This window comes from Gossypium hirsutum, chromosome A08 (assembly GCF_007990345.1).
Source record: "Gossypium hirsutum isolate 1008001.06 chromosome A08, Gossypium_hirsutum_v2.1, whole genome shotgun sequence".
Classification (NCBI taxonomy): Eukaryota; Viridiplantae; Streptophyta; class Magnoliopsida; order Malvales; family Malvaceae; genus Gossypium; species Gossypium hirsutum.
In genome coordinates this window covers 84,659,568-84,684,947 of record NC_053431.1, presented here as the reverse complement: position 1 = coordinate 84,684,947, position 25,380 = coordinate 84,659,568, and the positions used below count along the sequence as shown (strand labels likewise).

At 32.3% G+C, this 25,380-nt stretch overlaps 1 protein-coding gene and 1 pseudogene across 4 annotated transcripts; one reads left to right on the top strand and one right to left on the bottom strand.

Moving 5' to 3' along the window:
• Window positions 1–2,647: 2,647 nt before the first annotated feature.
• On the top strand, window positions 2,648–7,481 carry LOC107948279 (polyadenylate-binding protein-interacting protein 11). 4 transcript variants are annotated; one of them, XR_005899517.1, is made up of 12 exons: window positions 2,711–2,855; window positions 3,013–3,483; window positions 3,858–3,965; window positions 4,056–4,100; window positions 4,177–4,249; window positions 4,352–4,464; window positions 4,582–4,641; window positions 4,740–4,787; window positions 4,885–4,953; window positions 6,787–6,848; window positions 6,976–7,101; window positions 7,219–7,481. XR_005899517.1 is itself a non-coding variant. In XM_016882780.2 (11 exons), the coding sequence occupies exons 2-11, from the start codon at window positions 3,070–3,072 to the stop codon at window positions 7,031–7,033; spliced, it is 1,050 nt and encodes a 349-aa protein (XP_016738269.1). In that variant the 5' UTR covers window positions 2,648–2,855; window positions 3,067–3,069; the 3' UTR covers window positions 7,034–7,481. The 4 variants fall into 4 exon arrangements, 3 of the variants coding, with proteins under 3 accessions (XP_016738269.1, XP_016738278.1, XP_016738263.1); XM_016882780.2 differs by having other exon boundaries at window positions 2,648–2,855; window positions 3,067–3,483; window positions 6,976–7,481; XM_016882789.2 differs by having other exon boundaries at window positions 2,676–2,749; window positions 3,067–3,483; window positions 6,976–7,481.
• A 138-nt stretch (window positions 7,482–7,619) lies between these two features.
• LOC107948270 (alcohol dehydrogenase-like 4) lies at window positions 7,620–10,122 on the bottom strand (annotated as a pseudogene).
• Between the last annotated feature and the right edge of the window lie 15,258 nt (window positions 10,123–25,380).

Genomic DNA, 25,380 nt, shown 5'->3' with positions numbered 1-25,380 from the left:
TATGTTAAGTTACTTTATTTTGTTGTTAACCCCCTGAATTAATAATCTTATTATTGTTATATTTATATTATTATAGCATTTATCTATGTGTATACTATGCCCGAATAAGTAAAATGCATATCGTTTTAAGTGTTACATTCGTTTTTTTGCACGATGCATAAAAAAGGTAATTTTTTTAATCGTGGCAATGTTCGTTATTTTTGGAATTAGAAAAGTCGTGTTCCTAACTTATGGAATATGACTTTTTTCTAAAACTGAAATAATCGAATATCTTTTTTTAAAAAAAGGAGATTCAAGTAACTATTAAAACGACGATTATTCTAGTTTTCGAAAACTAAAGGCGTCGTGTCCTAACTCACGGGGCATGATTCTTCTTCTGGATTAATTCAAAATAAAGCCTTTTCCATTAATATATCTTAATACAAAAAATGATCGTATTTTAAATTCTCTTCAAATTTTCAATTTTCGACACTAAAGGCATCACGTAATCAACTAGGTGCCAATTTTGGGCGTCACGAGGGTGCTAATCCTTTCTCGTGCATAACCGACTACCGAACCCATTTTCTGAATTTTGTAGACAAAAATCATTGTTTTATTAAATCAAACATTTTATTAAAACAATCAAATTATGAGGTGACCCGATCACACCTCATAAAAAAGATTGGTGGCGACTCCCATTTTCATTTTAAAATAAAAAGTCTATTTCAAAAAAATGGTTTCGACACATGTCAAGATAAACTTTGATGTTGCATATCAACAACAAAACAAGAAATCATGTACAAGAATAATGATTCGGGATGAAGAAGGTCAGGTTTTAAAAGCTAAAATATACCTAAACAAATACATACCAAATGCATTTGCAGCAGAAGCCCTGGCTTGTGTACAAACAGTCCAATTTGGAGCCAAATCCGGTTATTTAAGAGTCGACATCGAGGATGATGTCTTATCAGTATTAAGAAAATTGCAGGAAGCCTTAGACGATATATAAAAAATCAGAGCTTATATTCTTAATGTTAAGGGTCTAAAGAGAAACTTTATTAACTGCAAATTCAAATATGGTTAAAGAATAGGGAATATTATGGCACATACCTTTGCAAAAGAGGGACTCAGGGTAGGAGACGATACTTATCTGAATAACAGACTTTCTGGGGCAGTGTTAGCCGCTATGGTAGAGGATTGTCGACGATTGCTGCAAATAGGTAAGAGACTTTAGCGAAAAGGAAGAACAATGTACGGGGATCGAAAGAGACAGTACATCTGAAGCAAAGTCTAGGAACAACGAATTGAGTGAGTCAAAGAGGTAGATGCTGAAGAAGAATAACTTGGGAAAATGGAATGGAAACAATAAGAACTGAGTAAAGGCATTTTAGTATGGGCAGATTGGTAAACGGAATTGGATCGGTGAAGAGAGCTTGGCCATGGCTGGAATGCCTTAAGAAATAGAGTTCTAGAAAGGTCGGTCAGAACATAGGAAATGATAAAGTTAAATGAGAAATGAGGGAGAGTGACCAACAAGTTTTGGTAGCTGGCTGCAGCTTTGTCTTAAGGTTTTAGGAAAAATATGGATTAAGTTTAGGATAAGGGCTTTTAGGTTGATAGGGCCTTAGTAGTTTTGTTTTAGGGATTTTTGGTTAAGAAGGTGTTTAATTTGGGCTTTATGAGTTTTGTTATTGATTTATGCTTTGGTGCTATCTTTTTAATAATAAGCAATCCAACATTTTTCTTAAAAAAAAGTAATTTGTAATTTGTAATTTGTATGTTTCATATTAAAAAAATGCTATAATTTCTTTTAACAAGTAAATTTAAAGTTTTCATGTTTTAAAAGAATCTAACATTTCAAATATTTTTTTTAATTTTAAAAAATAGCATACTATTTTAAAATATAATTTTAAAATGAAAGGACCTCTCAATAAATTTAATAAGTTTCAAGAGTCATTATGATGTTAAAATGATAAACCTAAAAAAGCCTTGTAGGAATGACATTTTGTAAAAGTAGACATGATGTTTTGTTGTTTTGTTGTCGATATTATTCTAAGAAAACAAATAACCCTTTTAAATTTTAATTACAACATATTTTCACACTCTATTAAGTTTACATTAAATTAATGTAAAGACATGATTGATACAATATTAATATTTTAAGAACTTAATTAGAATATTTTAAAGTTTAAATATTAATTTTAAATTTGAGTCAATTTAAATGTTTAGAGTGCAATTAACCCGTGTTGGATATATTAATAAATATGGTTATAATTTATTTAATATTAAAAAAAATTATATGAACTATTATTTTTAGAATAAGATTTTTTAAGAATTATTAAATACATAAAAAAATTAAATGCCAAAAGTTTTACTGCATTTTTGGTTGGTTCTATTTACATGGGTCCCCAGCTATATTTGTGTTCGTTAATACTATCTAAACCTACCTAAATCTTTTACATTTGTTTCAAACCAAGTTTAGCGAATCGGGCTGATTTACCAGAACACCCTTTATTCACTCGTAAAATCTGAAACAGTACCTCACTGGTATGATGGTTAAAAGTTACAGCCCAGCAGCCAATAACTACTTGACACGTCATAGTACAGACTCATGATGGATGTCGCCAAGTATACATGCAATCAATATCATGTCATACATAGACATGTATTTTTTTTTTCTTTTTTTACATTTCAGTAAACGATCCAAAATCCCTAATTTTTAGATAGAAAACAATTTAAAAAAAAGGTTAAGCTCAGCGTTACAGACACTGTAAGAAAAGGAAAATCATCCCCCCGCCTTTTTTTTTTTTTGGCTGCTCTACTTTGTTTTCTGCTGTTATTTATTTCCATTTCGTTTTCTCCGTAGTGATCTCGAGGTGGGTTTTAGTTTTGCTCGTCATCAATGGAGATGAATGTAGCCTTGGCTTAGTTTCCGAAACGATTCTATCATTTTTATATTCCCTACATTTCACAACGCCATTTAAAAAAATCATCTTTTTTTATTTTTTTGATGTTTGGGCTTATAAATTTCAGGTCCTTTTGTTGATCAGTCGATAAAGAGATTTTTTTTTTGGGAATAATCATCAGGCCATGGCAGTAGTTGAGAATGGTTCGAATCAAGATGCGGCTGCAACAGCAGTGGCATCAAACGATCAGGATCAGTCAAAGCAAAACCATGTTGGGTCAAGAATTGATCCAAGCTTACACCAGAACGATCAGGGGTTGTACGACAAGATCGGTGCCCCCAATCATCGATCCAACGGTGGGGATTTACAGATGAGCAATGGTGGTACTGGGGATGACGTTGGGGATAGCTTCAAGAGAGACATGAGAGAGTTGCAAGAACTGTTCTCCAAGCTTAACCCCATGGCTGAAGAGTTCGTGCCCCATTCAATTGCTAACCATGGACTTACTGGAGGGTTTTTCATTAACAACTCTTTTCTGCAAAACAACACCAACATCTCGAGGAATGGTCATGCTAATGAAAATGGTGCTGGTAGGCGGGTATGCCATCAAAAACCCATTTGTTGATTGATTGCTGTGTTTACTGTTTTTTATTAAGAATTTTAGTCATCTTGAAGGAAGAAAATTAGCAGATAAAAAAAAAAGAATAAAATTTGTTTGTTTGGGGTTTTAAGGATGAAGGTTTTCAAGTTTCTGTTTTGTTATTGAGTGCGTTCTGCATAAGAAAATTTCATGTGTTTTTTCTTTTGGTTAATTTTAGTGGAGGCTACGGTTCATGTACATTTTAAGTGGCATGAAATTTAAAGGTCCAATTTCCAAATGTTATCAAACTTTTTTTTATACATAATCTCTATTGTAGATGAGAGAATCATCTAATCTCATGGATTTGTTCATTGGTTTTTGTATTTTCTCAGAAGAAAAATTTCAATCAAGGTAAAAGGAGATTGAACAATAGGACAAGTATGGCCCAGAGAGAAGAGGTTATCCGTAGGACTGTTTATGTCTCTGATATTGACCAACAGGTTTGAGCTTGTTAGGATGCTGAAATTAATTCTACAATTTCTGCTCTTTGTTATTTGGATTCATGCAGTCTTTTGCTTGTTGGGATGTAGGTCACTGAAGAGCAGCTTGCAGGTTTATTTGTGAGCTGCGGGCAGGTGATACGGTTTTCTTTGCTTCTTAGCAGTTTTCATCAAAAGCAATGTATCTGAATGAATTTTGTTTCTTATGAAGGTGGTTGATTGCCGCATATGTGGTGATCCTAATTCTGTGCTTCGTTTTGCCTTTGTTGAGTTCACTGACGAAGGTGATGTTTAGATACGGTTATTTGATGCATGATTTAAGGATTGTGAATTTAACTGTAAAACTTGATATTTACATGCTACTGCATGGTGGTTTGACTGTTCAGAAGGTGCGCGAGCTGCTCTGAATCATGCAGGGACTATGCTTGGATTCTACCCAGTTAGGGTGCTACCTTCGAAAACAGCTATTGCACCAGTTAATCCAACATTTTTGCCGAGGGTGAGGCTCATTCTTCAATTTATTGTGCTGGAACTCATTTATAACTTGAGTAATTGATGCATAAGCCATTCTCCTCTCCTATTCAGTTTGTTAAATGTTTTGTTATTTCTTTTTCAGAATGAAGATGAACGCCAGATGTGTGCAAGAACTATCTACTGTACAAACATTGACAAGAAGGTGAGAAGCTTTTAGCATTCTGGGATGTTGATTATTAATAATAGTCCTGACTGCAATAAAGGCTCTTTACATTTATTACATGATTTTACACACTGCAGGTTACTCAAGCTGATGTTAAGCTCTTTTTTGAAACAGTCTGTGGGGAGGTTTGTTATTCCATGACTACAAAGTTTTGTTTCTTTTATTTATTACATCAAAAACCTAAGTGAGGATGCATTTAGAAGGACATATTGTCTCATGTAGGTTTATCACCTGAGGTTGCTGGGGGACTACCACCATTCAACTCGCATTGCTTTTGTTGAGTTTGTAATGGTAATTGTTTCTTCCTCTCTATTCATGCTATTCTTTGAACATGCCTGAACAAATATCCTCTGGTTTTTGACGGATATGAAAAGGGTTTTCTAGGTCTTTGTGTGACCTTACTTTAAGATCTTAAAGATGTAAGCTAGCCAGCAAGCAAGAAGTTTGTGTTAGCTCAAAATATTGGGGTTTCTGATCCTTTCTATACTAACATTTTGTTCAAAAGTTCAGGGTTCTATGGATAGGAAGTAGGGGAAAGAAAAAAAAGGGAAAGGCAAGATAGTGAAATGAAACTAAAGACTGTACCAATAATTTGTTTCTTGGGGAATGGCCAAAAGTTTCCTTTTTTCCTGTATCTTGGGGAAAGTCCTTGACTCCTTGTTAAAGGTCGGAGAGGAAAGTTCTAAGAATACTTGTGTTTTGGAGCACCTTTTCCTTCTAAAATTTTACCTAAAATGAAATAAGCCTGAGGTATCTTCAATTGAGTTATTGACGGGAAGAATATTGGAGCAAATTTTTTTATTAGGTGTCAGAAAAATAAATTGATAAGCTACCTAGTTGATCTATTTTTTTAATAGATGCAAACCTGCCTTTTGCTAGTAGATACAATGGATTTGCATTTGAAACCACGTGTATAACACATTATTGTCTTCTAGGGAAATTTGTGCCTGTATAATCCTATTTTGCGTAGATAGCAGTGACCCTCCTTTCTTTGAATCTTTCTTGTGCTCAAAGATGGCATGCTGTGCTTCCTTTTTCTCTAATGCAATGATGCAAAGTGGCCGGATTAATTGTTTCCCATGATGTATGTTCCTTTTAAGTTGATTTACGAGTGATGTTAGGGTAATGTTTGTGTAGCTTCATTTCTGCATGTCCTATATACTCCAAGTGTATAACACATTATTGTCTTCTAGGGAAATTTGTGCCTGTATAATCCTATTTTGCGTAGATAGCAGTGACCCTCCTTTCTTTGAATCTTTCTTGTGCTCAAAGATGGCATGCTGTGCTTCCTTTTTCTCTAATGCAATGATGCAAAGTGGCCGGATTAATTGTTTCCTATGATGTATGTTCCTTTTAAGTTGATTTACGTGTGATGTTAGGGTAATGTTTGTGTAGCTTCATTTCTGCATGTCCTATATACTCCCAAGCATTTCAATGCTGTTTATGGACCTTTTGCCATAACAATCCTCCTACTAAATCTTCCACCTGTGGCAGTACAATCAAACTTTTCTGTTTTAACATGGGTCAGATTGTGTCTTATGTGCAAGAAACTTTTGACGAGTGTATTCTGCTCTTGCACTGAGGACTTGCTTATCAACTATTATACATTTATACTCTTTGCTCCGGTGCTTCCTACAGTTGTGATGATGCAATGCTTGGTCATATTTGGAACTTTGGTTTAGTTTGTGCTGATTGAAATCCAGAGGGTACCTCAAATACTAGTATTTAGTTATATTCTAGAGTATTCTAGGTATTTGCATTTCCATAGCATTGCATTTTTGCTTGTTAAATTACAAAATGTTTCATTTGTATAGTAGCAACTTGCTAATTACTGTAGCTTTGCCTTGCATTAGAAGCAAAGGAATACTTATTATCAAAATATGATGTGTTTGTTACTTGAAAAGGAATTATTTGAAGTGGTTTGGATTGGGATGGCAAGTGATTTTGTGAATTATTTCTCGATTGTCTGCCCTCTTTGGTTAGTAAACCGATGTTGGCTTATCAGAGACGATGTCCTAGTTTTCAAATAAAGTGATATGTAGCTGCTTTTGGACCATCTTGAGAATGGGTTGCTTGACTGTTCATGAATGAATGAATCTGTAATATTCTATTATTCACTTGCAGGCTGAAAGTGCAATTGCTGCTCTCAACTGTAGTGGTGTGGTTCTGGGGTCATTGCCAATAAGGTTAGATTCCTGTTTTTTGCATTAGTTCTACAAGTGATTTTTTTTTGCTATAATTTATCTGCAAAGATTGATTACGCATTTATTCCCATTGTGTTCTGAGTATATTATTGATGTTGTGTATGATCAGGGTAAGCCCATCAAAGACCCCAGTTCGGCCTCGCACCCCTCGCCTTCCCATGCACTGAATCATCATGGCACTCCAACTGATTTTAGTACTGGTTTATATATATTTAAAATGCATACACACACCCATGTAAAGATGTTTCCCATGTTGATGGCTTGTCCATTTATATTATATATATTGTCCTCTGCAGCGCTTGGTTGTTTACCCTAGGTGTTGTTGTCTTTTGTTTATTCTTGCAACTTGCAGTACATAGAGTTGGATGGAACTTCGAGGCTTTGAAAGATATTATGCATTATTACTCACTAATGTGAACGGGGCTTGTCCCAAATTGAACTTCTTTTTGCACATTCTGGGCTATGTAATTGATGGAGTGGTTCTCTAGTACTTTTGTGTCACTGGTGCTGTGCCAAGCTTCGGCTTGATGCCACTGGAGATGAGATGCCCACTCTATCAACTCTTTTTCCTCCTCTCCTATTTAGTCTTAAATTTGTGTTATTTCATTTGATCTATTTGGTGGCATTAGTTAAAAATTCATGCTAGTTGGATTTTTTCTTGGGTGCATGAACTATATGATCTGCTCTGCTTTACGCCAATATCAATTGAAGTCATTGAGAATTCCAGGTTGTACATTCATGGAGGCTCCGAACTTCCAAAGAAAAATAATATAGGGATATCAAATTGATCGATAGAAGTTTTACATCATCTAACAAGCAGGGAATTTGTGGGGGACTCAAGCTGAACGGAAGCACCGTAAATTTTAAAATTTTTTACTACAAACAAGCCAGTGATTGTGAATCAACCGGCACTTATATGATTTTATTTATATAATTTTATTGCGTAAAAGCTCAGAGGTGCAGAAGGCATCTAAGCGATTTCCCCTCGATTAGCAGTTGAAAAGCTTCATTTATGTTGTGGAAGGGAAGCTCATGTGTGATAAACTCGTCCAAGTTCAGGGTCTGGAATCATATTCCAAAAACTCAGTTTGATTGTAATAAAGAAGCAGGTCTTGAATTGATGATTTAACTTCTACTTACCCCACACATGCACTGTTCGGCCAACTTTGGCAGTTGGGTTTTGCCTTTGAAGCCTCCAAAGATGGATCCTACGATTTGGCGTCCGTTAAATAACTCCATTGGATGGAGAGGCAGCAACATTGGGCTTGGTGAATCCCCAGTAGTACAGTCAGTACCCATCCCTGTATATGCATGCCACACTTTGATGAATAAAGGGGGACAACAATAGATGAAACTGGGAAATCAGAGGCAGGGTGATAAGAGGAGGGAGTTACGGTATGGGTGGACAAAAATGCCTCTCGAAGAACTTCAAGGTTTCCTACACATTCGAAGCTGTAGTCTACACCTCCCTCTGTAATAGCTCCGATTTTCTGCGCTCACCCATTTGCTTTTTTAAGTCTATTATATTCCACAGTTGCATAAATGATGATTACTAAATACTAACCTCATGCACTGGCACGTCTAGATCCTTTGGGTTTATGAATTCTGTAATTCCCACGGCTTTGCCTGCTCCACCGCCACCCACAACATTATATAACCTTCCAATATTAATTTACTCATAAAACACTAAATCTTGCCATCGCTAGAAAAGATGGGGTGGGGAATAAATACCTTTGAAAAATTTGCTAGGGTTGATATCAACGCCTATTATTTTCGATGCACCTCTTCTCGTGCTCCTTCAGCTACCTGCTCCATTCCAATTTGCCATTACTTCACTATTTTACATCTTTAGCACATGGGATGATTCACGCTACTTATTATGTGATTTACTTGAAAAATATGCATTTCTATTTTATGTTAGATTCATGAAAAAGCAAAAATGGCAAGGAAATCAGAGCTGTCCACATATAAATTTTATGTATTATTTATTTATTTCCGGCTTATCCGGTTCACGCTAGATTGCATGGTTTGAATCTTTTCACTTCTCATAACGTCCAACACTGTATTCATACTAAAATATGAATTTTATTGGATCAACAAAGCGACTTACAGCGAGTCCCACGGCACCCAACCCAAAGATTGCCACGCTTGAGCCAGGCTGCACGTTGGCTACATTCCAAGCTGCTCCCACGCCTGACAAATTGACAGTCAGCCAGAGACATTACTACGAGCTGAATATAGGCCAACAGAGAGGGATTTTTGTTTTTTTTTGGTGATTAGTTTATACCAGTTGAGACACCGCAACTTAAGAGGCTCATTTTCTCGAGGGGGGCCTTGGTGTCAATCTTGACTAGACAGGCAGAATCAAGAACGGTGTACTGGCTGAAAGTGGAGGTGTTGTGGAAATGAAAGATGGGGTTCCCATCCATGGTGGAAAACCTCGTCTTCCCATCATTTACCATTACGCTCTTCAATGGATTCACTCCAAACTTTTGGCAGAGATTAGTTTTTCGGCTTCTGCAACAGATGCAGGTGCCACACTCCCCTTGGAAGAAAGGGATGACATGGTCACCTATTTTCATGTCTTCAACACCTTCCCCAACGCTCTCAACGATCCTGGAACAAACACCAGCATATCCTTCATTCATCAGTAATACGCTTTCATAGTTTTCTTTGGGGGAAAGCAAATATGATTAGTTCCTGGTCACATACCCTGCAGCTTCATGGCCTAGAATTCGAGGATATGCTCTCTGTGCTTCATTCTTTAAAACAAAAGCCACAAGGGTCAGAGGTTGAGACTAAAGAGTTAAAAACAAACGATTGATGGGTCTAATTACCTCGCCTTTCCAAGAACTCAGATCTGTGTGACAGATTGAAGTGAAGAGAACCTTGACCCTCACCTCCATCTTTTGAGGGGGCGCCACTTGAACATCTTCAATGACGAGAGGCTGTCCAGGACCCCATGCTACAGCAGCTGCAACAAGGGAACATCACATTCAATCTAAATCCCGGATTGTTGATCATAGGAAAATAGAGAGAAAACCAGAGGCGCCTTTTGTTTACCTTTGCAAGTGATGACTTTCCCTGCAGTGTGGGTTGACTCAGTCTCATACGAATGGTAACCAACATCCATGTTCTTCTTCTCTCTCTTAATGAACCAAGCGGCTGAGATTGTATCAGAAACCTGGTGTAGAATTTGTTTTGATGTGAAAAGGCGGGTGTTTGAAGCTTCATTCTGGGTAATATTTATAAGCTTAGATAAGTAATCTCACATGGCTTGATGATTAAAAAAAAAGACTGTTTAATTCGTGTGGAATTGTCTAATCCCTGAATATTGTTTCTTTTATTGCGCAATTAATTTGTGGGGTAATATGGTCCAACGCTCCAGTTTTAATCTAACAGTCAAAATATTAAAATTTTATAATCAAATACGCTATCATTTTTTAATCTGACATGTGATATATTCATATATATATTTTTAAAATGAGGCGGTCATATTGATAGAGACGACCGATGTTTTCAAACAATATTTTGGAAGAAATAAGAAATCCCCAGAAACAAATTTCTCAGGAACCAAACATACCAAAAGCAAGAAGGAAATTAGAATGATAATAAAAGCCCCCTTAGATCCTCAGAATTTTACCATAAACCCATCAATATCTAATCATATAATTTTTATATCAATTCAAGTCAAATCCCGATCATATTATTCTTACCAGTTTTGTTTCCAAGCAATTCCTTTCAAGAGAAAAAATAAAGTCAATAAAGTGCATTATTGACTTTTAAACACGACAGGTAGGGGATAGGAAATAGGGATATAGATGATATCACGTTCCACATATCAAGCTTGGGTCAGGCTATTTAAAATTTTAGGTTGAGGGTTGATTTGAAAAATAAGTTTAAAATTTTATTTATATTTAGCTCAAATAAAAATTGTTATATTAGAATTTAGCTTGATTTGTATTAAAATTTTTTATATAAAATAAATTTAAAAAATATAATATATTAAATATAATAAAAATATTAAAATAAATATTTTTTAAAAAATTAAAAATATATTAAAAATTTTATTTATACTTACATAACACTAAAATAGTTATAATTTAAAATTAAAAACATATTAAAAAAACTTTTATATTTAAATAAGACTAAGATAGTTATAACTTAACAAACAAATATCTCTAAAATAATATTAAAATTAATAATAAAATAAAAATTATTTAATATTTAAATAATAATAATATAGTAATAATATAATAAAAAAATAATAGCAAAACAATAGCACAAAATAACAGTGAAAATAAAACTAGAAAAATTCAGCTCGATTGGGCAAAAAATAAGTTGGCCCATGCCCATGCCCATGTCCATACCCATGCCCATGTACATGCACATGCCCATGCACATGACATTGACTCCCACCATACTTAATTTAAGAGGTTGAGATGGGAAGTATCCCGATTCAGATGATTATTTTTTAAATAAAATTTATTTTAAAATTGTTTTATTTTTTATGAATAAAATTAAGACGGAAATCAGTTTTAAACCAAAGTGATAGTTTAGAAGCTCCTAGTAATGCAAAGGAAACTAGCCAGTAATTTCTTCGTTTTTCCCTTTTTTACTTTTTTAAGTCGGGTCTCTTCCGCATTTTCTTTCTTGGTTGCAAAAGTAAGAGAGGATTAAGGAAATTATAAATAATAATGGCTTAATAGCAGCCATAATGTGAATACCATAACAAAATAGGGGTCAAATTGACTTGGTCTCTAGACTTCCTTTGTTTGATTCCTCAATCACAAAAATTCAAACCTACTAATGTAATTTTCCTCCAATAATGTACTAAAACAAAAGAAATAACAATCCTCATAATTGGCATAATCACAAACTATCTATAAAATTAACCCATAATGACAAATTTAGTACTTAATGTTTGCATTTTTTGTTAATTTTACTTTTATTTTTTTAAAAATTAAAGTTAATTATTAGCCTTTCAAAAAGACTCAAATCGTTTTTTTTTTCAGCGGAAATATTAAACAAAACATTAACTTTTTAATAATGTTAGTGTGACAACCCATGTGATAGTCCACTTATACTTTATGAAGATACAATACTATTTGTCTTATATACCATGTCAACAAATAATTTAAAAATTAAAAAAATATCTAAAATTTATATATATATAAGGTTTATAAAATTCAAAAATTAATATGAAGTACACGTGGATTGTCATGGGGGTTGCCATTTTAAAATTTTAACGTTTTAGCCAATATTTCTGTTAAAAAAATGAAAAATTCAAATCCTTTTAAAAAGAGTTGAATTGAAAAGGTTGATGGTCAAGTTCAACTCTTTTTTTTTTATCTATTTGGGACTTAAATGGGATGACACCTTATGAATTGTAGAGAGGAAGGGAAACTGTCTGTAAGATGCTTTTATCTGTTTAGGAGTGTATGTTATATACTTAGAGATAAAACATACCAATAGAAGTTTAGTGCAGACAACGATGAGGGTATTTTCCTTGGGTACTTTACAAATAATAAGACCCATAAAGTGAACAACAAGTGCACCAATGTAGTTATCAAAGTTGTACCAAGAAGTCCCTTATCTAGTGAGTATGCAAATAAAAAAACTATGGAGCCAGTTGTAGAAGAAGTTGCAACTAGGCAAATTGTTAGTGCTAACAAACTTGAATATGTCTTTTCCTAACCACAACCATCCCCAAGGGTAGGCAAAAACAATCCTTTGGATAGTGTAATTGGTGAAATTGATGGTAAAATCAAGATTAGGGACAAGCCTAGCCCAAACTGGTGGTGTGTTGCACTTCTTCCATGGAGCCCAAGAAGTTTGAAGAAGCTCTCAAAGATAAGCATTGGATTCAGGTTGTGCAAGAGAAGATGAATCAATTTCAAAGGAATGATGTATGACAATTAGTCCCTAAACCTGAATGATGAAATGTAATTGTGACAAAATGGATATTTAAGAACAAGAATGATGAGCATAGGAACATCACTAGAAACAAAAATAGACTTATGGCTCAAGGTTACATACACGTGGAGGAAGTTGGCTTTGAGGAGACTTTTACACTTATAACTCGTTTGGAGGCCATCAGACTATTGTTGGTTGTTGCAACTTTCCTAGATATCAAATAGTTTCAAATAGATGTAAGGACTGTGTTCTTAAATGGTTTCATCAGTGTAGAAGTGTTTGTGGAGTAGCCTAAAGGATTGGAAGGCTCCAAGCATCCCAATCATGTTTACAAACTCATTAAGGAATTGTATGGATTAAAGAAAACCCTAATGATATTGTATGAAAGGCTTTTTAAGTTCTTACTTAAACAAGTTTATATAAGAGGTAATATGACAAAGCATTACTCATCAAGAAAGAGGGACGATTGATCATAATAGCTTATATTTATGTAGATGGTGTCATTTTTGGCTTAATAATACATGCATAGATGGGGTGAAATTTATTAATTCAAATCACTAGAGTTGTAACACCCCTAACCCGTATCCGCTACCAGAACAGGGTTTCAGAGCATTACTACCATTTACAGATCACTAAAAAAAATTTAAATACTTACCGATTCAATGCATCATATAAATAAATATATTACCATTCAATCAACAGTTTTGACACTTGTATAAGCATCAAACAGCAGCATTGTTAGTATACTTGCACATATCTCATATAAATTCAACATTGATATATCTATTTTCTCGACATATCGCACTTGAGTTTAATAATAGTCTCAACTTACATAATTTCCTTGTATCAACATATCAAAGATAATCATATATGTACATGTCATGAAACATATCATGCTCTTACCGTTTCTTCATAAGCATATATCATTCATTTCATTATATCAATATTTCATGCTCTATCATTTCCATATATTTTATGTATATTTATTCCGGTAATAGTTTATATCAAACTTAACATAAATTATATTCCATGTACTTATACTTATTTCGTTTATCTATCTTTATAATTATTTCATATAACCATTCGTCATCTGATACATATTACCTAAATATCAATTGTTCAACAGATGTCATAGCGTCTCCCATCCACGGTCTTATTTATCTTTGACATGATGCCATAGTGTCTTTCAACTATGGTCTTACTCATTTTCATGTCACGCTGCCATGGTATCTTTCAACCATGGTCTTATTCATTTCATGTCACGCTGCCATGGTATCTTTCAACCATGGTCTTATTTATTTCCCATCATGTTGCCATGGTATCTTTCAACCATGGTCTTACACATTTCATATCAGGCTGCCATGGTATCTTTCAACCATAGTCTTACACGTTTCATATCAGGCTGCCATGGTATCTTTCAACCATGGTCTTACACATTTCATATCAGGTTGCCATGGTATCTTTCAACCATGGTCTTATACATTTCATATCAGAGAGCACACTCCCGCGAACCTCATCCTTACAGTGGGATTACCAGTCCAGGCTAAATCCCCTGTAATATAAACTCATAGAGTATTGTCGGGATTACCAGTCCAGGCTAAATCCCCTGCAACGACAATTACTCTAATGAGCTTAGATTTGAATTACCAGTCCAGGCTAATTTCAGACCCTAATTCGGATTACCCGTCCGGGCTAAATCCATTTACACGTATTCTTCGGGAGGGCTATATCAGGATAGGATCACCCGTCCGGGCTAGATCCTTTTTACCGTCAATTCCTTTTCAGAGATCCATCGAATTTTCCTTTCATTCAACCAGGATTTCTTCCTCTTTTATCAAATATGTCAATGTTTCATAAAATTTCATATAATGAACATTCAAATCATATTCATATCAAAAACATGCATTTCAAGCATTTAAGAATATAATTCAAGTTACATGAACTTACCTCATTGCTTGTTTGTGTTTATAATTTCAGTAATCCGATATCTTTTCTTTTCCACGATCAAGTCTCATATTTGAGTCGTCCGGATCTTTATAAATAAATTTGATCATCATTTTCATTCATTTCATATTCTAATGCATTTAACTAATGCTCTAGGTAAAATTATCATTTTGCCCTTAACTTTTAATTAATGATGATTTCGCCCTTAGGGTCAGGAAAATAAAATTCTTGCAATTTAATCCTTATTTCCAGCTATTATTCTCATATATATATTGATAACAGTCCATGAATTCTATAAAATATCAGAATTTTTCATAATTTCAACACTTTTCAATTTAATCCCTAAAACATGTTTTCCCCCGATCTTGAACTAAATTAATAATTTCATTCAATTTTGTAATTTAAATAATAAAATCATCCATTTCATGCAATTTGGTCATTTCTGACATTTTACAAAATTTCCCATAAAGTTTTATTTTTATTCAATTTAGTCCCTGAGTCTAAAATATGCAAATTAGCCATGCTAGATGAATATTCATACATATTTTTCCTCCTCCTCCTCTCCATTCCACATCCTTAATGTAGATAACACACTTGTAAGTAACATTATCCATAATTTTTATTATTTACTTTTATGAATATTCAAGCTATCCATCTATGTCATAGTCACTAAATTATTTATATCTGGATCTCTAGAACTCTAAATTAAGATCCGATAATTTTTCCTGAAACTAGACTCATATATATTCTTACCATAAAATTTTCAGAATTTTTGGTTCATTCAATAAGTACAGTTTATTCTTTAAATTTACCCCTATTCTGCTGTCTGACAGTTGTGACCCTTCTTCACTAAAAATTAATTATCTTCTCGTAAAGAATTCGAATGATGTTCCCGTTTATTTAAATTGAAACTAGACTCATTCAAGATTCTAAAAATATAAATTTAATACCATAATTATGATTATCCAATTTTTTATGATTTTTCAAAGTCAGAACAGGGGAACCCGAAATCATTCTGATGTTGTCTCACAAAATTTATTATATCTCATGATTTACAAATCTATTGCTTACACCGTTTCTTCTATGAGAAACTATACTCAATGATATTTAATTTAATATTTTTTTCATCTTCTAATTCAATTTATACAATTTATGGTGATTTTTCAAAGTTAGTCTACTGCTGCTGTCCAATACTGTTTTAGTACAAGATATTAATTACCATGTTATAACATCCTTATTTTCTTTTTCTACACCATTTCTCATCACTTTCTCTTATTTTATCTTCACTAACATATCAAGAACATAAGACCTTATGTAAGAAAACTCTACTATAACATCATTTCCATGTTTTATCAATAATAACAAACTTAAAAACATATTGAAATCTTGATATACTTACCTTGTTCTATTGATACTAATCTTTAACTTGATTTTCTCTCTCCTCCAGATTTTATTTCTTGAATCCAACTTGATATTCTAACTCCCCATGGCCTCCTTAACATTTCTCTCTCTTAGTAGCAATGGAAATTCTTTTGATTTCTAGGTGGAAATGGTGAATTTTTGGTGGAAGGACCAAATTGTAAAGAAAAGAAAATTTCTTTCTTTTCCTTCTCTTCTAACGTTGGCTGCATGCATGGAAAGATGGTGAAAATTCTTCATCTTTCCTTCCTTTTATACTAAATAATTAATAATAAAATAATAATAAAATATCTCATTAAAATAATATATATCTAATTAAATAATCATAAAATATCATCAACATCATCATTACTTTCTAGATTTCTCTCTCTTCCAATTGACCATTTTGCCCTTTATTATCTTTTAAAATTCCATCCTTGAGTCATCATTTAATTTTGGTAAAATTGTAATTTAGTCCCTCATAGTTCTTCACCTATTCAATTTGGTCCTAATTCATCCATTTTCCTTAGTTTCTAGATCATTCCACTCTTAAAATATTTACACTATTGGTCCTTCAACTTTTTTATATTTACACTTTAACCCCTTAAATTTTGAGTATTTACTCTTGTGCAACAAAACTTTTCTCACTTTTACAATTTAGTCCTTTCTTGAATTAATATATCATAATATACTTCTTAATATTGACATAACTCAAAATTTCCCTTTATGTCACTTTATTTCCTTATTTTACTATATCAACGATAATATCTTATTGTAAAAATTTTCAGGGTATTACAAGAGTCGCCAATTTTAAAGTTTGGAAAATGAATAGACTTGCAACAATTTTTGGATACGATCCAAGCATTTCTGAGTTGATATGCATTCATAGCAATTAAAGAGCTATCTCTTAACTTCGAAACACACTTTGAATCACTTGATTTTGAGTTTGGAAGATCAAGTTATGGCCATTTTAGTGAAGACTGTGCAAACAAAATTTCTGGATGAAATTGTTATGGGAAATTATGAGTTTCGATCTTTAATTCCAGTTTAAATCATGTTGGGTTCAATTTTAAGGTTTAATTTTGATTATATATGAGCTCAATATTGTATCTATTAAGTTTCATATTATTATTTATTTATTCTGAATTTTAAGATATTTTTTAAGTATTTTAAGTTGTTTAGAAGTTTTATATTTCTTAGTCAACAAGAAATTTTAATTCTATTAGAACTACTTATTGTGTAGATTAATTAGAGTTTTATTCTATTTAGGAGTTTTATTTTGATTTAATTAGTTAGCCTATATAAAGGCCTCTTTATTATTCGTAAAATATGTATTAATTAATAAATTTCAACTCTTTGATTTATTTCTCTTTGTGAGATTTTTCTTTTATTTATTTTAGAAGTAGGTTTTCTTTTAGTTTTCTCTTTGAAGTCATGGGAGCATTCTTCAACAAACAATTCGAAATGCCTCGACTCTTTTAGAACAGATCCAGGTCAAATAGCAATGATTCGAAGCACTTCTTTTTACACTATTTCGGAAACCCAAGGACTCAATCGCACCCCTTCAAATTTTCCATGGTTTGGCGTTAGGGGGTTGTTTAGGGCCATTTGTGAAGCTTGTTGAAGGTTCTTCTTCAAAAGGTTTCATAAGACATCTGCTTTTCATTATCACTATTGGTTGCTTTTATTGAAGATTTGTTCTTCAAAAGTCCGACTGTCCGATATATTTTGGTTTATTTCAGAGTAAAAAAAAGAAGGCACCTAATGGTATTAAATGGGAAAAGGTTAAAAGGTCTGTTATCCCTCGAGATTGTCACCTGGACTGTAGTGTGACATATACAACAGTTACAAATCTTTTCAACTTTCAACCTTCAACCTTCAACCTTCATCCTTCAAAACAAGAGCTGTAGTCAATCGCGTCCGGCTGCCAGCCTCAGAAGTGAAGAGATGTACCGACCGTTGAAGGGCAGTTGGGGACCTCTCCGCCATTATTGATGAATTTATTTTTCTGTTTCGAAAAAATCTTCCATCTATAATATAAATAAATATGACTGTCTTCCTCATTGAGGCTTAAGCTATGAATCTTATCGTAAAATAATTAAAAGAGGTGCTATATTTTCTCTCAGGCCTCATCCAACCATATATAAGAAAAAACTTAAAATTCCTTGAGGTGTTGGTATGTTTCAGTATTCACTTCAAATCTGCGATTCTTCCATGATTAATAAAAAAGGAAACATTCCAAAGCCAAAGGCCCTTTTCTTGCCTTTTTCTTCTTCCAATGCTTAGAAATATGTCCAAAAACACATCCACCCAACCTATTTCATTTGATTTGACGTACTCCTCTTTATATTTATTATTTTTAATATTTTATATTTAATTATGGTTTATATTCACATCTATCCACAACTTATTTTATATTTTATATTTTTAAAAAACTTTTTATGTCATATCTTTCCTTCTATCTATTAAGAATTACTGAATTTAGTTATTGTTTAATAAATTGAAAAATGAAATATTAAAAATTTAAGTTATAAAATTCATTTCATATATTTTTAAAAATCAAACATGAAATATAATATAATTAGATTATTTGATAAATATAAAATATAAAATTTGTTAGAAGAGGTAATATTGAACTTCGAATATCGTAAAATGAAAATGAAGGATACCAAAAAATATAGGTTGATTTAAATAAATATGCTGATATTTTTTAAAATTTAAGGATATGTGCTGGCTTTTTTATTTTATTTAAGGATATATTATTTTTGGAGAGAGAAAGTAAAAACATATCCTTTCATTAAAAATTAACAATTTACTTTTTTTGCTTAGATGGTTAAATGTTAGTATTTTTATTCTTGAGTCTTGGGAATAATCGTAGTTTTGCCTTTCAATCTTAGGCTCAATTTCTCTTATAAGCTTTTTTTTTAATTTTTTAATTTAATTTGTTTAAAGCTTTTTTAATTAATAACTCTTTTTTAATAAAATCAAATAATAAACATGTAATTATTTTTTTAAACATCAACTAATTCTTTTGACATATTTTTTTTATATATAATATTTATATGTCAAAATTTAGTTTTTGCACTTATATTATGAGTATGATGATTTCTAATATGGATTGAAAAATAAATATTACGCATATAAAAATTATATTTATTAAAAATAATAATATTTGCAATAATTATTAGATTTTATAAATAAAAGAATTATTAACTAAAAAGATGAACTAAAAATAAAAAAATTGGAAAAATATTTTTATTAATTATAAATATTAATTAAAAATAAAAAAAGCTTGAAACAACAGGAAATAAAAAAATACATATTAAAATGCTTATAAGAAGAAATGAACTTGAGACTCAAAAATGAAATTATAATTATCTAATTATCTAACTAAAAGAGCTAATATGTTAAAATATTAATTAAAAATACAAAAAACTTGAAACAACATGAAATAAAAAATAAAAATGTGAAAGAGAGGAATTAAACCCGAAACTTAAGAAGAAAAACACCAACATTTAACCATCTAATCAAAAGAGTTAAATTTGTTAATTTTAGTGAAAATGTGACCTATAGGGCATGTTTTTACTTTCCCTCTCCAAAAACAACATATATAAGTAAATATAAAACAAAAAAGCTAGCACATATCCTTGAATTTTAAAAAATGTATATTTATTTAAATCAACCTATACTACTTGGTTGAAAGCATGCCCTGTAGGATGCGTTTTCACTTTCTCTTTCTATCCAAAAATAGCATATATCTGTAAATATATAAAAAAATTAGCACAAATCCATAAATTAAAAAAATCAACATATTTATTTAAATCAACCAAAAAGTATATAATGTTAAAATGAATAAAATAATTCATTGAAAATATTTTTCATTAAGGAAGCCTTTGAAAAGTCACCTAGTAATTAGATTTAAGTGTAATTGTTTATAATTTACACATCTATGACATGTGTGGTAACCGTTGCAATTAGTAGGTGTTGCTAAATTGAGTGTAATTAAAACACCCTAATTATCTCATACAATTCTCAAAGGAGGGTGAGAATTAAATCCAATTACCTTATGACTTTTCAAACATGCATGTATGCGATTTAAGTTTTAAAAGTTATTTTTATAAAATAATAATTGTATTTTAATTTCAGCATATATATTTTATTTTATTTAAATAAAATTATACATAATTTTATTAATCTTTTTTAAATAATCTAAAATTCTTATTGATGAGAGGTAATCTCCTATATATTTTAACAAACTGAATAATAAATTAAATTATATACTATTTATTATAAATTTTTTTATACTAAATATAACTAAATTACATAGAATTTATTATTAATTGTTTATACTTGGTTAAAGACCAATTGATGATTATAAAGAGTATATGTTTAATTTTAGAGAAAAACCCAAGAAATATGAAAAGTTAGAATAATTAGATAAAATTGCATGTGATGTTTATTTTTCTTGTTAATATTATTAGTAATCATATTATCTAATTCTTTTTTGGATTAATGGATTATATTTGACGATTTGATTTTAAGTTTTGCTACTTTATTAGAGATTTGTGTAACATCTCGAATTAGGGCCTAGTCGGAATAGTAGTTTTGAGACCACAAATCTGAAATAGAAATAATTATTTTATAATTGTTTGATGATCTATGATATGTTTATATGCTTGTGTAAAAATTTCGTAAAGAAATTTTATGCCTAAAGTGCCCAATTTGACTTTAAGGACTAAATTGGATAAGTTGTAAAACTTATGTTCTAGAAGCTTTTAGCATGAAATTGGATTGGATTAGTAATTAGAGGTTCTTAAATAGTAATTTGACCAATTTCTAAAAAATTGGACAAAAATGGGCTTGGATAGGTAAAATTTGAAAGAATAACTAAAAGGGCATTTTTGTCATTTGGTAATTAAAAGATTAAAAAGGGAAAAATCAAGCAAAAGCCTTGTCCATCTTCCTCAAGCATGGGCGAAAATTTCATGGAACACCATGGCTAGGGTTTTGTCACTTCCAAGCTCAATAGTAATTGTATTCAAGCCCCATTTTTGATGTTCTTTGCATTTTTGAAGTCCTTGTAACATGATCTACTCATTTCTAGCCATATTTTGAAGTAGAGTTTATGTTTAAAAATTGACCCATGCATGATATGTTAGTATTTTGGTGTTTAATGGAAGAATATAAAAGATTGATGTGTGTTTAACATATTTTACTTAGTGATTTTGCATGAAAATGCTTAAAAATGACCAAATTGTAAAAGTTGTAAAATTGGTAGTAGATTTGTGAAATAAAAGAGAAATGTGGACTGCTATAAGTGTAAAAATGGTTCAGCTAGGCTTGGGTAACAAAGAAAATGTACACATTTCATTTTACGAGCTTAGGGGCTAAAGTGTAATTATTAAAAAGTTAAGGGCAAACTTGTAAATTTGCAAAAGTGTAATTTTTGGACCGACTTGAATAATGTGAATGTTAAATAAGTTATATTTGATTTTTTAGATCAAGGAAAACGAAATTCGGGCTTAGATCAGGAAAGATCGTGCTTATGGACTAAAATAGAATAAATAGCCGTTCTTGGATTCGAGGTAAGTTTGTGTGATAATACTAATAACGCAATGTTATGTTTGACTTGTAATGCTCATTTATTATTACATAAACCGTATGATTGGTTATACGGATGTACTTGATGAGGATTCGACAAGTAAGTTCTTACGAAAATGTTATCGCTGTTTGTGATTGAAACCTAAATTGGTGTGTTAATTCAATTGTGTTGAATTATATGTTTATGATGTTATGTACGTGATAGCGGCATATATCATGAAATATTTGATAATCCAAACATCGTTTATGTGTTATGTAATGATTGATCATGAATATATTGGAAAGTTGATGGAACATGGTGTTTTGTTGAATTGTGTAAATTATGAAAAGGTATAATGAAATGAAAACTTATACTGTGATGAGTTTTATGAGTTGTAAAAGCTACCCTTCGAGCAAGTTTGATTGTGACTTGATAAGTAAGAAAATCCCGTTTGAACCTTAGGAATAGTTTAGGATACAAGTGACATGTCACTAGGAAATATGTGATTTGAGCTCATGAGTTGTGGTCTGAGTTCATGATATATGTGACACATGTTATGGCGTTCTGGGTGCTGGTCTTGTACGTTCTATCGGTGGCTGGGTAGTCCGGCATGTGTTGCAGATACCTGTTAGCTTGTGTGAGCAGCCTGTACAGTTACGTTCTGACCGTCGGCTTGTGTGAGCAGGCCCGTGTGTAATGAGATCCCATGTAAGACCATGTCTGGGACATGGCATTGGCATCGATATCTGAGATCCCATATAGGACCATGTCTGGGACATGGCATTGGCATCGGTATGTGATCCCATGTAAGACCATATCGGGGATTGGCCTTGGCATCTTATTATGTGTATGAGAATTCCCGAGTATCCTGTAGTATTCCAAGTGTTCGACGGGTAGTCCAAAGAGAAGTGCAACGAATAATCCAAAGATTATGTAACACCCCAAACCCGGCCTAGACGTTTTGGCCAAATCTGGCGTGTCACATTGAAGTGTTTTTCGAAAACTATACTTCCATTGAAAACCCTTCTTACTATTTAAAACCTTTAGCCATTTTAAAACTTGTGAAAACCTTAGTTTACGTTGGTTTATTTTGAAAAACGTGGTTCGCTGGAAAGTTATTCCTATTTAAAACGGTGTTTTTTGTGGAAGCTTAATTTAAAATAGTCGATTTGTGAAAACATGATGTTTAAAAGTTAAGTGGCGAAAACATAGTGTTTTGAAAACAATTATTGTTTTGGAAAACCGTGATCCACTTTTAAAAAATATCAAACATGGTAAATAAAATCCCAAAGTTGAAAATAAAAAATAGAGAGGCCTTATTACAAACCAAACCGAAATTAAAGTACTGAGAAGAAATAAATGTAGTAGATAACAAAAGCAGCCGTGTGGCCATCTTCGAGTCCCTCGCAGCACCGATCCTTCTAATGTGACATCCCTAATTTGACCCTAGTCGAGATGTGGTTTTGGGACCACAAAATCGAGTTATAAAATTTATTAAATATTAAAATTCATATCTACTATGTGTGATAGTGCATGTGTGAAATTTTGATGCTTAAATTCTGTTAGTTGAATGTGAATTTTAGTCAAAGGGCTTATGTGAGAAAAAAAAAGTGATGAATTAATTTGAAGACTAATTAGTGCATGATTCTCAAAATGGGGACTTGCATGTCAAATACCCCATTTTGAGAAGTAGTGGCCGGCCATAATGATTAGGGTGCATAGAAAATGAATTTAAGTAAGTATATTAATAGTATATGGCCGGAATTTAAAAAAAAAAAGATAGAGAAAGGGCTCAATCCAGGTCAGGCAACAAAAGGGAAAGCTGGTTCTAAGGATGATGGATTGACCCCTGAACAACGCCGTGAAAGAGATGCAAAGGCCTTACAAGAAAAGGCCGCAAAGAAGGCAGCGCAGGCGGCAGCTGGAGGTAACCCTGCCGGCGATGATGGTGGAAGTAAAAACAAGAAATAATAAAATAAAGACGTGAACTAATTAGATGCAGGTGTGGAGAGTAGAACTAATATGGTTGTTGCAATTTCTTTTCTCCTTGAGACAGATTCATCCGTGATATAATTTCTAATAGTTGCAAATCAAATTCTGTTAGAATCTAGTTATCTATGGCTGGCTTCAATTTCCGTGCTAGACTGCATAAGTTGAAATATATTCCATGTTTTTTTTATTTATGATTTGATATAACCATAACGACAATTTTTTTTCTTGTTATGATCACGGTGGCTTGGTTGGTATATTAAGCATCACAGTGTTCCAGAGTCAGCTGAGTTTGAGCATTTGTGTTGCCGCTATTCATTTGTGGCCGGCATTGTAGTTTTATTGTCTCAATTTTAGTTTTAAAATGATTTCTTGCAAAAAAAAAAGAGGATTGATAACCATAGTAGCTGGTGTTTTCTCACGAATATACTGCTCCTATTTATTATCATAGGGTCCTGCTTTAATTTATGTATCTATATATTTGCTATTTGGAGCTGTATTCATTCTGTATTGCAATGTTTGTGGTTTTATGTGTTATAAGCTTGAGCTACTATCAGGTAACAATGATGTTGGATGTGTTTGGTCCGAGTCTTCTTGTGTTTGTTTCACGGTTGTACTTCATCCAAGCCCCTCCATCTAGGGGCCGGGATCATATACTTGCTTTGTTGCAGACCTTCTGGTACTTAATTTATAAGGATGAGATAGAAGTTTCAACAAGTATCACCTGTGGCCTTCATTTTGGCATGACAAATCAATCCAGAAGAACACGTTAGGATAACAGCTCAAGAGCATCAAGGACAAAAGTCGGAAAAAGGGAAGGCAAAACTAAGCGAATAGCCGTAGAATTATAGTCGTCGACAACTCTTAAGGTAAGTTTCTAGCATATAAGTTTAGTTATAATGAAGAATGATATGGAATACGGGTAAAGATGGGACTATGAATTGGTGTAATTACCTATAGTAAAATGATAAGGAATAAGTTACTTCTATGAGCCTTAGCCGATTGGTTATTAGAAAAGTGATATTTAAATTATGGTTTGTATGTGATAATAAGAAGTACTTATATATGATGATATGTTTTAAACTTAAATGGTAAGTTCTTAAGTATTTGAGTTTGATTCCCTTGTAAGTTTTAAGTGATCAAATGTTGAGTAAATTCAATCATAATAGGACATAATGAGTTGATTTAATAAGATATGATGTGGCCATGATATGTTTTAAACTCAAATGGTAAGTTCATAAGTGTTTGGACTTGGAAATTTAAGAGCAAATTGTAATAATTTGCTTAGGATAGCAGCAGTAACGTGGTTTTAGAAAATCACCATAAATTGTTGGTGTGGAATTATAGGCTGAATAAAATATGTAATCAAAACTTAATTAGTCTAGTTTCTTGTAAAAGAGACCGTGTGAGAAAAGAAATTTCCTATAAAGAGATATTTAAAGTTGAGTGAGACAGTGTCGGAATGACTCCGAAATCCCCTGTTCTGTATTTAGAAAATCATTATAATTTGTACAAAAATGGTTATAAGATAAAATTTATATGATTAGACTCCTTAATGAGTCTAGTTTCAAATGAAATCAAATAAAACACATTTTGAATTCTGTACAATGAGAAATTTGATTCGTAGTGAAGAGTGGTCAGATTAGTCAAACAGTGAAACATGGGAGAACTTTAAGAAAAATATGG